The sequence below is a fragment of the Chamaea fasciata genome, unplaced genomic scaffold (assembly GCF_029207755.1).
Source record: "Chamaea fasciata isolate MVZ Bird 193981 ecotype frontalis unplaced genomic scaffold, bChaFas1.0.hap1 SCAF_3, whole genome shotgun sequence".
NCBI classification, from domain to species: domain Eukaryota; kingdom Metazoa; phylum Chordata; class Aves; order Passeriformes; family Sylviidae; genus Chamaea; species Chamaea fasciata.
Window position 1 is genome coordinate 33,862,784 of NW_027094088.1, and position 14,085 is coordinate 33,876,868.

A 14,085-nucleotide genomic window follows, 5' to 3' on the forward strand; every position below is an offset into this window, starting at 1 on the left:
CTTGGGGTGTCCTGTGCAGGGCCAGGGGTTGGGCTTCGATGATCCTTGTGGGTGCCTTCCAACTCAGTTTATCCTGTGATTCTGTGTGAGAGCGTGTGCTACATTTTGGTGTTCAGTTCCAGGATGACAGAAATGCAGGTAACGCTACGTAACACTTCAAACCAATGAACACCAGACATGTGCATTACACTTAGGTGAATGTTAATAAGGAGATAAAAAAACCTGACCAGTCTACAACTGTGCATTAGCAAAAACTGATTTTAGTTGCTTCTTTGAGTAAAACCTTACCTGGCCCATGTAACTGTTGGGTCCTGCTGAGATGAGCACACCAATCTTGTCCTTTAAGGAAGACACCATGGTCAGAAGCCACAACGGGTCGGATCAAAAGCAAAGGTTTTTCTGTGCCCTGGGGTCAAATAGGCTTGTGCTGTTGGTTTTCATAGAAATCACACACCCACCTCCTACATCCTTCTCTCATTGTTATTAAAATCCCAGTTGTAGTATCAAAATACAAGCGAGCAGTCATTCACTCATAATTCATTTTCCAGTTCTGGTTTAAACCAAGTTCTGCAGCAATGCACAGCACATCAATGCCTGCTGTGAGTCATGACACAGCCAAGGAGGAAATGACCTGAGCGGACACATCAGTAACCATAACCTGCATTTTTCCCTCTACCTCACATATTGGTCATCCACACAGCCCAGTGCTGGAAAATGTATTTTATTTTAGGAACAACTTTAATTCAACAGGAACCACAGAATGTTTATCTTCAAGCATATCAAAGAGATTCATTATCTTGACTACTTTGGTGAAAAAAAGCATTCCTGAAACGGAAACCCAGAAGTTTGCACAAAAGTACGAACAAAAGAAACAAACACTGTCCAATTACCTAAAATTCTATTATTTCAGTATTTTCAGACTGGCCTAGACTAATTGATTGCAAGCATTGCCCAACTACTCATAAGAACTTGTAGATTGTTTCCTGCTTATAGCTGTTTTTTCCCCACCAGAAATCAACAACTTTGCTATTTATTAGTTACATGGGAAGTAATGAAATTGCAGCAAACAAATTTATTGCACTGACAACCCTGAGAGTAGTCTTCCATGAGAGGAAGTTCTGATGGGGGATTCAGTAGTTATCTGTGCCCTTGCTTGCACACTGGACATGTACAAATATTAAGGCAAATAAACAAAGTCAACATGAATCAATTAGCACTTCAAGCACTGAGTGGCTATTGAAAGTAAAATAGATTTAACTCTCCTTTGTGTTATAACCTGGAACGAATACTTTCATCAGCCTCAGCTTACAAATGTCTGAAGAAAAAAAAAGGTTTTGAGGTAACTCAGGTGAACAATTTCCACTGTAACATTTCTTTTCTTTACAAAATACCTTCTAACAACAGCCCTTAATGTTATTCATACTCCCATCACTAGTATCTCCTCCTGTGTGCTTCCTGGAAATAATGTCTGTCATTGCCCCCGATTTTATTCTTCCTGAAAGCTACGATTCTGCTGTCCCAAGGTGGTCAGCCTTCCAGTGGAGTTTTCTCTGGGGTTACACCCCAAAGGTACAGATGCACAATCTGGCTTCAGCTTTTAGCCATCCAGCACTTCTTTAGGGAATAAAAACATACGCCCTTCAAGCAATTACTTTTCTATAAAAAACTTCAGAATGTTCTGTTTAGCAGTGAGCTGTAGCTCCTGTGAAATTCCCACCTTGCTTGCAAGAAAACTGCAGCTCTATGCCCCCACAGCTTTCTGCATCCATCCACCAGCACAACACATCCCACCTCCTCTCACAGGCCCCTCTTGCCCTTCTCTGGCATTACTACTCTCTCTCTCAGATCCATGTGCAAACAGCTGCAAATCTTTGCCACTCATCCTTCACACATGTAGCAAGCCTACACAGAAAGCACCCACATAAAGTCTATTTTCTCCACTTCATTATAAACCCATCCTTGAGCTGGTGCCTTAACACTGTTCCCCAGCTTCCTCCTTTTCTCAGGCTCTAAACAGAGTCAGTGTCTGGTTTTGCTTCCATGTCCTTCTATGTCCTTCAAATTTCTCAGCTCCCATTCCCTGTTACACATTATGCTTATACCCAAACTGCTCCTTGGGGAAACTGGTCACCACTGGAGAACTGTGCACCGAATCCAAGTTACAAAAAAAAAGGAAAAAAAAAAAGAGTAAAACATGTCAACACAATTAAAACTCCTTTTAAGTCAAAAGTTACTAGAAAATTGCAAACCTTTAGGAAGTTATTAAATCTAATGCCAATTGTCTTTTGCTATTGCTTGCTTCCTTCCTCAGCACAGACAAATAAGGATATTTTAGCTGAGGTGTAAAATAGATGCTAAAAACTAATAAAATAAGCTAATGCTATATTTTCATTTGTTCTAATTAATTTTCATACCAAAAATATACATATATATATATATAAGTATAAACGACAGAAACGTGTTAAAACCCTATTAAGCAATCTTCACTAGTATTTTATCAGTCAATTCATCAAATTATTTGACAATAATCAGAGTATCTTACAAATACTCTCGCACACTACAAAACCCAGATTTGCCATCTGTATTCTATTCCAATTTTTAAAATTTGATCTTCTGTGCTATTCACTGCACTTCTGTGCAATGTGAATATAAAAAAATATTGCTAATCTTCCCTCCCCTTTCCTCTTTGACAATATGTATAGTCATTCAAGTACAAAATACACAGAGAAAATAATTACTAACTTAACTCAAAGGCCTCAATTTACTGCCAGTTTCACATTTTAAACATTTGACTTTAAGCTTCCATTCAGTCATGAATACTTCCCCAAGGAGAAAAATATTCAAGTGCATGCAACTGCTTCTCTAGAATGATCTGTTCTGAGACAGAAAAATCACAGCCCCAGAACAATCTTCTTTTACAAGCTCAGTCTGTTATTAATACATTCATTCACTATGTACAAGCTGTTAGTGAATTAATAACTTATGTCTTAAAATAAGTGTAGTAGTTTTTACTAATTGAAAAGTTTAATATCAGGTTCCACCATTCTGTAGTCTTCAAAGTTGCATCCATATATAAATTAACATACAGAAAAATAATCCATTGTCTAAAAGACTGCACATCAAAATAGTACTTCCATGTCTGCTTTTAAAAGAATAGGTTTGTGACTTTATTTATACAAATTGAAACTGTATAGGGACATATACTCCTTAACCCAAGACTGTTAATGAAATAATTATTCAAAAATACGGTTTGCAAATAAGATTTCTGTATATTTTTGTACCTTTTGCAGACTATTATATAGGCTTTACCATCAGGTTTTCAGTGCTGTGATATGCAGGTTTCAAATACTGCAAAGCATGTTTACAGACAATAAGTATTTCAATTATAGTAGCAGTCATATTACGAAAATAATTTTGGCTCAAATTTCAATGTATCTGGGTAGTATCCCTTTAAATCTGATATGCTATTGTAAGCATCACACCGTCTGTACAGTTAACTTTTTGCTGACAACAAATTTTAAGAAATAATGACACATCTGAGGAGTGATCTGGTTTTATGAACTAAAAAGCAGCTTTCCCAAAGTTTAAGACAAATACAAAACCAAAATATTGCACAGATTAAAACACAATTGTTTACATTCTGACTTCAATACAATACAACTTAACCGTGAATGTAAAGAATTACCAGTTTGTATTGTAAGTCCAATTATTTGTGCCAGAAGGTCAAACATAATTTTTAAGTTAAAACTAGTATGTTTAAAATGTTTACTTGTTATAGGAATTCCAAACAAACTTTTAAAAACCTTTTGGAATTACTTTTGAGTCTGTAACTCCCAAAAACCAACATTAAAAGTTCTGAGCAATACAGGTCATTCAACCCAGTATTCCCTCAAAAAGCTATCAGACAGTAAGCACATTGTGAAGTATACATTTTTATTTCACATTCCTAAAATAAGCTGTATTTACATATTATATAAATGTATGAAGTCTTAATATAAAATAGAAAACTGCATTGACTGAGGAAATCACACTCCATATGGAGTTACTTACTGAAGACCATTTTTAAATGAAATTTTACAATAATTTATATAAATTATCTCTTCCAAATTAGATGATTTTTCTTCTTTTTACTAATTCACACAATTTTGATGACTTTACAAAGAGTGGCGTACATTATAAACTTAAAAAAACAGTTACAGCATCTTCCGGCGCACAACTGGCTTTGGAAAATTAGACAGTCTCTTTTTGTTCCTTCTTAGGGTCTTCCCTGCTGCTTCTGTAGTTTCTTTGTGTTTGGTTTTTGTTCCATCCACTGGACTTGCAAAAGGAGAGATGAATTTTATTTCGACTGGTGGAGGTGACCAAGAACTTTCTTTTGTGGTTCTGAAAAGAAGGATGGGCATCAAATCAATTTTTCATTACTAACAGTATTTAATCGAGGATAAAAATGACATGGAATGCCAAAATCAATTCCAAAAAAATGCATGGACTTCTTTGTAGATAGAATCAAGGCAGAAAAGGCGCAAAAATAAGGTTCATTTTGCTTTCATTCCCTTTACTCATTGTCTGGCAACTTCCCACCTCTTATGAGAAACTAAACTGGAAGAGTGTGGCTTCATAGGGAGGCATAAGACAATGTAAAAGCATTGCAATGTCACCACTGCAATTAGTATCCACCTGCCCTTTTCTATTCCCTCCCTTTTCCATTTCCATTAGCAAATCAAACCCTTAAATGGGGAAAAGGTGCCTATTACACCAGCAAGCTGGACATGCTGATAGAGTGAGAGAAGACCTGCACAACCAAGAGAGGAAGAAGTAGTGAGGTACTAAACAGCTGCATCACCATCACATTAGGAAATGCAAATAACTGTTCAAAACTTATTTCATACTTGCTTGCTTTCTTCATTTTTGATTTTGGAGTTCTACCTCTCTTCAATTTTTGCTTTCCCCCAGACTCCATGGATTTGGTATCCTCTTCCTCTTTAGCTGGGAGCTCCTATGTTAAGGCACCAAAAATGTTACTCATAAACAAGTTCTTAGACTTCTGTGGAATAATAATGGTTTTTCATTAAGAAATCATGCCAAAGTTATTTCCAAAAGTACCCTTTGTTTGCAAAAATAAACCTTCCACATCAAATTATTTTACCATCCCAAAAGTTAAAATTCTGAAATTAACAGATAACATAGCAAGTCAGTTTAAAGAGAGCCACTGTGCCTTTTGTTAAAGGCAAAACAGTATTTATCAATTCTTGATTTACATAGATTCAAAACTGACTTTTGTAGCTAGTTTTCATGAAGAAAACCAATTTTTTAGCTGATTCATTTAAAGTTCTTTTTAGATATGTTTCCAATGAAAAAGGCAAAGCATTGCAAAGCACTATCTCAAGAAATGGTACAGAATTAAAATCAAGAACATGGGTCAAGTGGAGTTTTTACTTACTGCTTCTTTCACAACTCGGGAAATGCTAGCTACATTTTTTCTCCTTGACCTCAAAAGAGGGGGTGAAAAGACAAATTGAGAAGACAAATCCGGGTCTAAATCCTTAAACTGCACAGGATGGTCTGTTTTTCCAGCTAAAATGACAACGCATTGTTAGTATGCACATACCTTATATATAAGGGACAGTACTATTAAACTACAGCTGACAAATAAAAGCACAATAGCTTACAAAAATAAAGGTCCAATCAGCTTAATAAACATTCCATGCAAAGGCATTTTTCCTCCTAGTAACTGCCTCTTGGGATTCATTCTGTTACCAAAAATAGTAAAAACAAAACTAAGCCAGGGTAGTGATTTTACCTGCACCTACATAATCAAAGGTATTATACTCCAGAGGCATCAACAGTCCTTACACATCTCAAAAAAAATTATCATGTACTCTAATTAAAAGACTCCTCTGTACACTAATTTCACTGACCAAGTATACACTCATGAAAAAGAATCACATAATTAAACAGCTGTGCAGTTTGTTGCAAGATGCAGCTCATCTGAACTTGAAAACTGAACAGAATTTGGAAGCACACATGCTTTATTTCTCTGTTGGGGGGGAAGAGATGAGATGGCAATCACATGTTCACAAATAATCTCTGGTTTTCAAAATCTGACAAATTAAGTTCCTTACAAAAATGTAGCTTAAATTTAATTTCTCAGCTTAGATCAGCTTTATCATCTGTTTCTACCAAAACTAAGCAGGCAGTCACCACCGACTTCAGCGAAAAGATGAACTGCCTCTTGGCAAATTTTTTCTTATATTCTTTACAATACTTAAAGCCATCCTCAGAGTTTGTTTCTGTGGTTTAAAGAAGAGGACATGCCCTATTTTGCATATAAGCACAGCGCACCCTACCTTCAAATTTCTTTGTCAGCTTTGTGAGAGGAGGAGAGAAAAGGAAAGCCTCATTTTCCTCAACAGACAGTTTCTGATGGATGGCAGTCGTGCGGGATCTGGTTCTTGTAACACGATCTGTCAGAGCTCTTGCTGTCTGATCAGGTCCTGAGGGGTTTATGTCTTCAAGCAGCAAAGGACTGCCACCAGGCCCTTGGGAGGTCTCCTCAGACATTGATCTCCTCTTCCTGCCTCGACGCCCTGTCCTTGCTGTAGTCCTGGGTGTGGCTGGCTCCTCACTTGGCTCTGCAGGAGTTTGCTCATGAGTATCCACTTTTTCTGGATTCTCTTGTGGCTGTTTTCTAGTTCTTCTCTTAGGAGTATCAAGGACTTCTACTTTCACTCCTGAATGCATGTCTTCCTGAGAAGAGGTAGACTCTGGGTCTGCTAAGAGGCTTTGTGCTGCCTTCCTAGCACTTCTTCTAGGCGTGACAGGAAGTTTAAATTCTGTTTGAGGAAGCGATGATTTAGACACATCAAGATCAGAATTTTCTGAAATTTCTGATGAACTTATCTTTCTTCTTCTGCCTCTTTTTTTTGGCACAGGTAAAAGGGGTTGGTCACTAAGCTGCACCTGTTCATCCTTGACAGTATCTTCAGTAAACTGCAAATTAAAGCTTTTTAATTTTCTTGCACTTCTACTAGGACTGACTGCTGATTTTACTTTATGATCAGTGTCAATCTTGCCAGTTTCTGGATTTCCAGCTGAACTTTTTCCTCCTTTAGTCCTTTTGGAAGGAAAAGAAGCAACAATGCTGCCTTCAGCAAGAGGCGTTTCCTCATGAGCCTCTTCTTGGAGTTCAGATGCAGCTTCCTTTGCTCTCCTTAATCCTCTTCTGGGAGTAACAGGCTGCGTACTGTCAGACAAGGCTTGTCCATCAGAATGGCTGCTTTCTGTTTTGACTAAATTAGACAATTTGGGTTTCCTACCTCTCCTAGGAGTAACAGGTGTCACAGGTATTTGCTGCTCTTGAGCATTTTCTTCTGTTTGGAGTCCAGGAGTCTCGGATGCTTCTTTTATTCGCCTGGTACTTCTCCGAGGAGACATTCCAAGCAGAGCTGGGCTGTCTGTCTTCAGCAGCTGCTGAGTGCCTGCAGACAGAACACCTGGACTTCTACTCAGCTGTCCCCTCGTGCGTGTTCTTGGAGTAATGCCATAATGATGTCTGCTGGTTTCCTCTCCCACCACTTCTAGCACAGGCGTTAAGGGAGCTTTTGCCTTCTGGAATCTAGTTACCTTTTTACCTATGGTTTCATGAATAGATTGTTCTACAACTTCAGATGCAAATTCTTTACTCCTGGTGTCTTTTATTACATCCAGTAAGTTCTCAGCAATTGCAACCTTAATAGGTTCAGGCACGTATGGGAGTGACTCTGCAATATTTTGAGATTCCTGATCACCAGTTACAGTGGACACTGAGTTTGTAACATGTTCCTGGCTTTCAGTATTTCCTAAATTGGCAACAGGCTTTTCTTCTGTTGTTTTGTCATCTGGTTTAGAAGCGTCTACTGATGTAGGGTCTCCCATCTCTGCTTCCCCTTCTTCTCCTTCCAAAACTAAGGTAAAATTACTCTGAGATAGATAAAGGTCTCCATCTCCCTCAGCTGCATCACATTCACTCTCTTTATTATCAGGCAAATCACATGCAAACTGTTGCTCTATATTTTCATAGCTATAATGAAGATCACTTGATGGATCTAGCTCACTATATGGTGATATTTCAGGCGCTGGTTCTGAGGTATCTTCTATAACCTGAAGTTAAAAAATGTCTGTTAATGTTTTATTCAGTAGCAAACAGACTCATTTCACACTGAGCTAGATGAAACTGAGGACAGTTCCCTTAAGATCACCCCGGAATATGAAACAGTGTGCTTTTGTACTACAGCTGAGAGCTTATGTACTTGAGGCACAAGGATCAGAGCAGTCCCTGTGTGCAGTTCACATGCTCTGTTTCTGATATTTCTGTTCAGAACTGACCATTTGCCACTGCCCATGACCAGGAGCACTTTTCCAACACAAGGTGTGTACACAACCAGCAGTGACCATCCCATTGCAGTGCCCTCTGCACTGCTCCACAGCCAGAGTGACCCATTGCCTCTGACAGGGTGAAATACAGTTGGGTTCCCAATGCTTAATGCTTCCGTCATAATAGTTCTGACTGCAGCACTTAGACTGGCCAGGTGTCACATCCAACAACTCAACACTGCACTCTGAGGAGTGGGCTGCATGAGATAACACATGATTTCTAAATATCTCCATCTCTTGAAGAAATATCTTGACACCAAAATAAGCTCATTGCTGGGAATTCTGTTTGTGTTAAGAAGGAACAAACAGTAAAGGACCTAAGCACCTAAATAATTTTGAGTTTGGTTTCCACATCTTTTTGTTTGCAATGGTTACCAGTACAAAGAAGCTGCACTCCTGTAACTTTCTTATTGTTTTTAACATTAAAACTATTTTTTAAAGTAAAATAAAAAAGTCTGAATTCATGTAAATCAAACTAATGCCCAGCTGTTTTAAAAAATAGTTTAGGCTTTTATTTTGGTTTTGTTTGCTCTATAAGGCCTAAGTCTTGACAGGTTCCATTCATGTTATAGGAACAGAATATGCAAAAGAGAAGAACATATCTGCCCATACAACACCGAGGTTTTAAACTTGTGTTAAGCAGCTCAAGAAACAGACACATTTTTGAGTCTCTCTTAACTGTCAGGACAACAGGCCTGTCCTCAATTTGCAAACTTTTTTCTGTTTTGTAGAAAATGAGAAGATAGCATACTTACATTAATTTCCTCAGTTTTTGAAGGATTGTTAGAAACAGAGACTTCTGCAACTTCAGCTGCCTCAGGATTACATTCTTCAGGTAAATCCAGACACTTGCCCTCAAGGAGATTTTCAGATGGAGTACCGACCATGTCCTCACTGTCATGGATACTTATCACAGCTAGAAGAGATTTATGTAATTTTACCTTACCTTTATATAAATGATATAAGTTTAAGCAAAAAGAAGTAACAAAGCTAGCGAGAGCCAACAATATGGTTCTTCATCCTACCACATATATTGGGCTTTCTCCAAAAGCTAGAAATATTGTAATGGTTTTGGCTGGGATAGTTAATTTTCTTCATGGTAGCTGGTACTAGTCCATTCTGGATTTGTACTGAAAGCAGTGTTGGTAACAGGGATGTTTTAGTTACTGCTGAGCAGCACCTACACAGAGCCAAGGCTTTCCTGCTTCTCACACCATGCCAGCAGTGAGTGCACAAAGAGATGGGAGGGGACAGCCAGGACAGCTGACACCAACTGACATCCCATAAAATATTCATGTTCAGCATAAAAGGCAGGTGAAAGAAGGAAGAAGCAGGAGACATTCCAAGTTATGGTGTTTGTCTTCCCATGACCCATCTTCCTGCTTTCCTGAAGATGGCTGAACACATGCCTGACGATGGGAAGTGGTGAATGAATTCCTTGTTTTGCCTGACTTGCATGCAAGACTTTTGCTTTCCCTATTAAGGTGTCTTTACCTCAACCCATGAGTTTTCTCACCTTTAGCTCTCTGATTCTCTCCCCCATTCACCCAGGGGAAATGAGTGAGTGGCTGTGTGGGACTCAGTTGTCAACTGGGTTTAAACTGTGACAACTACACATCAGGTAAAGGATGCAGCCCCACAGCAGGAGAGAAGGAGAAAATCAGCTGTCAAGTCCATAGAGGGAAAAAAAGAGGAAAATGTGGCTAGAAAGGCACACTGGTACATAGTTGCTTCAGTCTGAATACTGAGAATACATCATCTTTTAAAACAGTAAATCAAGCAGCAGGTCCCACGGCACACAAACTGGTAGTGGTGTAGAATATTAAAATAAATACTGATCTCTCCTTATAACACTTGAAGTCCTACCAGCATCTCAGTATTTTGATCAAGAACTGAAAGATCCACTGTGCACTTTCTACAAGGATTTTCTTTAAGGAGGGTGTTCTCTCTAGTTTAATGGAAGTTAGCAGTAACATGCTACTACTGTTTCAATCTGAGACACCTACAGTGGTATGGCAAACTACACATTTCACTTAAGGAGCTCTGCTACCCTGACACACAGAACATTTCCAACATACATTCACTGTCTGCCTCCGGGGATTCAGCAAGCTGTGGATTTGTTGCAACCAGTATGGCTTTTTCCTCTGATGAAGAGATCATTTCAGACTCCTGGTAGGTGGTTTCACTTCATGGAAAGAAGGAGAGAAATTCATCATAAAGCTTGAAGACAAACCTTTAAGAACTTCACAAGTTACTTTCTCACTGCAAAATCTTCAAGTTTCAAACCACAAAAAACGCAAGAAAAATTAGAAATTCCTCTATCAACATATTCAATTTATGACTCAATTTGTAATTCGTTTTGTAACTCATTTTATGCAATGAATTAAGTACTTAATATTCTTTCCAGCTATCCAATAATAGATAATAACATAACACAGGTGTATTACAGAATAATATATTATTTGTCTTCTGTAGAAAGAGGACAACTACAATAACAGAAGTTCAGAACCAACTGAACAGAAGTCTGTACAGGTGAAAGTCACCACTTGAAATGAAGGGTTCTCTCATTGCTGACATTCTGTCTTTATCACTCAGCAGTTGCAGGTTTTAAAGTACCTGGTGAGCAGATGGCTTCCCTTTCCATAAATAAATAGATGCTAGTTGAGCACACACAGAGAACAGAAATTACGTGTAAAAAATACTGTCAGAAAGCACTCAAAGTGCAAAATAAACCCACTGAAGTTACAGGAATCTCAGGATTCATTTTTAACTACACAATTTTCAGAAAAAAACCCAGGGCTTATGTTCACAGTAGCTGCTTAGTAACTCTCACAAGATCTGTATGGGACTGTTGAATGAAGTCTTTATCATCAAACTTTGGGGTCTGCAATGATTTGAGAAAATAGGCTCAAACTGACAGCTAGTCAATGTGCATTACATTCATGCCAGATTACTTTTGGTCACAGACAGAATGGAATAGACAGGCCCTTACATATAAGAACACAGGAAAGAACTAATCCCAGGTCAAAATCAGCTTTCAAACACAGAAAAGCCAGCAGCTATGTTGTGTGAACCCGAAGATGTATCTACTTCATAAGCTCACCCTTCATTTCCAGCCCCAGAAGTTGCAGCCTCAGCAGCTTTAAACACCAACTTATGCTCAGGAAGGGTATGATATTCAGCATTTGATTCTTCCACAAATCCTACAAAAATGAAGAGATGGATGACTTCCCTGTTGCACTCAATATCACTTCTTTTAAACTGCTCATATGAGTTTAAAGTGATCCTTTATGCATTTCATCTAAGACAGAGACTTAACAAAATAATGCCACCAAGACTTCAAATGCACAGATGGCCCGTGTTCTTCTTTCCAGTAGAACAAAAAGTCTGATGCATAATTTCAGTAAAACAATGTAAAAACTCCCACAAATTATAGAAGTACCCCTAAAACGTAACCAGAAGCCAAAGTTTTAAACATGTATCCCTTTCAAAACTCCTGTACTGTTGCCTTTCAGCTGCAACTACACAAAAAATGTCAGCCAAGGAAAGTATACATTTGTAAGGTCCAGGATACCTAAAAAAATCCATAAAACATAGAGGTAATTTTAAAAGCCTAGGGCACTTGTGAAAACTCATCCTTAACTGCTGCACTCATCAGTAATTCAATCTTTTGAAGACATTTGAAAAATTCAGAAACTTAGGTTATCACAGGACGAAACACACCTGCTTCTTTTGTTTGTCCTGAAGGATCTGGTTGTTTAATCTGGAAAGGTTTATCCTCAACCATTTCACTTTCTTCCTCCTTCTCCAAATCTTGAACATCAACAGTTTCGTCAGTGGAAGAATTAGCTGGTTTAGCAGCTATAAAGATGACATCATCTTCAAAATCACCAGGTGATTTTGCATCATGATACTCCAAAGTAGTCTGGTCTGATCTGACAGAGAAGTTACTATTTTCCTTGCTGACATCCATCTTCTCCAAATCATCTCCAGGTACGCTTTCTAAAGACTCCTGCAATTCAGCACGATCATCCCCAGGACTGCTCAGATCAAACAGACTTGGTTTAGCTCTACTTTCAGACCAAGCATCCTCCAAGCCATGATGATGCTCAGATGAGGCTCCAAATTGTGCTTTATCATCTTCTGTTACCTAAAGAAACCCATTCAGATCGGCAACATGAGTCTGCTTTTTGTCAAAGCAAAACAAAAAAACCCAACAAATACTGACATTTTTAAGTTACACATCCTCTTAGTGAGGCAATGAAAAATTAATTCTCATTCTTGCACTGTATTAGATTTAAGGCTGAGTGTAAAAATTAATCACACTTTAGATTGCTTATTGAGTTTCCATGACATTGAAGAATTAAGATTGAATCAGTCTTGCTCATAATGTTATCTCAAGGCTTTTCATTGGATTTACTAGTGTGTTTTCAGGAAGACAAAGCTTTGCCTAATAAAATCCTAACCCAAGATTTCTCTATTTTATGCTTGCCCTTTCAACACATATGCACTACTAAAATATACTGGTGTTCAACTATGCCTGTGGCATAGAACAAGTAAATTAATATGGCCACACTGCCACTATTAGTAAGAATTTCATATGGGAGAGAGCACATCTTGTTACAATTGAGTAACTACTTGTAACATACATGAGCTACTCACACAGGGGATAGCTGCACGTGCCCCTGATTTGGGTACATTATGCTGGCAACTGCCTGATGGTCTGAACAACAGAATCCAGCTACACAGCTTCAGGAGCAGAAGGGACCACAGCTGGTCAGATGGACCCACGGCATTTGAAAACTACATGGATGCTATCCCTGGTGCAAGGCAAGAAGCAAACCCAAGAACTTTAGGGCTAGGAGAACAAAATACTACAGTTCTCTTCATCAAGAGTCTTTTTTTTACCATCATTAAAGTAAACACAACATTGCAAAAAGACAGGCTGAAAGTCAATGCATCTTTATGACTTTTGTTCCTTTCCCAGATGTTCAGTTTGCAAAATTTAACAAACCCAAACATGGGCTCCACATCCATATTCCTTATTTTCCTGCAACACTACTATTTGAAAAGGTACAGCTGAAAGGTGAACTAACATTCTGAACAACCAGAGGTCCTAGCAACATCTGAATAAAATTTGTTATGAATATGATCCTGCAAGAACATGATGTTACAGAATGTCTAGCATAAGACAATCTTTTTTTTAACCAAATTCTGCCATTCTGATTCACACTCCAGATTCTCAGTATAAGGCGTTTTGGCAAACTTTTAAGTCTAAATTAAATCACAGCATTATCTGCAAAACTCACTAACTGTAGTCCAGCTTACCCCAACAGTCCACTTTGCATGTGAGCTCTCTTCCCTGAAAGATATTCTGGGTTCCTTTGCTCGTAGGGGAGGAGTAACTGATCGTCCTGGGGATGCAGAGGGAGTTGCTAGGGGTGTAGTGCGAAGGCTGGACCTGAGAATAGACTGAGGAGTAAACCCAGGAAAACCAGAAGATGTGGCCAAAACTTTAGCCCTCTAGGAAAAAAAATAAGAACACTTAATTTAAGACTAGTTAAATCATCAAAACAGAAGACTGTACTTAAATTACAAAATTTAAATTAGCATAAATTACGAACTGTGTTTATAGCAACAGAAAGTTCTGCCTATGCACTTTTCTTCCAAAAA

General features: G+C 38.4%; 1 protein-coding gene across 1 annotated transcript in view; it reads right to left on the reverse strand.

Annotated features, from left to right (window-relative positions):
- Positions 1 to 713: 713 nt before the first annotated feature.
- The window catches only part of LOC136286693 (protein ELYS-like), a 43,480-nt gene continuing 30,108 nt past the window's right edge, over positions 714 to 14,085 (reverse strand). The window contains exons 28-36 of the mRNA XM_066178548.1: positions 13,741 to 13,935; positions 12,136 to 12,562; positions 11,516 to 11,615; positions 10,491 to 10,597; positions 9,168 to 9,328; positions 6,348 to 8,139; positions 5,441 to 5,574; positions 4,890 to 4,996; positions 714 to 4,383 (exon numbers count right to left, since the gene is read on the reverse strand). Of these exons, the coding sequence (XP_066034645.1) occupies positions 4,194 to 4,383; positions 4,890 to 4,996; positions 5,441 to 5,574; positions 6,348 to 8,139; positions 9,168 to 9,328; positions 10,491 to 10,597; positions 11,516 to 11,615; positions 12,136 to 12,562; positions 13,741 to 13,935 (3,213 nt within the window). The 3' untranslated portion in view covers positions 714 to 4,193. The remainder of the gene's footprint in view (positions 4,384 to 4,889; positions 4,997 to 5,440; positions 5,575 to 6,347; positions 8,140 to 9,167; positions 9,329 to 10,490; positions 10,598 to 11,515; positions 11,616 to 12,135; positions 12,563 to 13,740; positions 13,936 to 14,085) is intronic.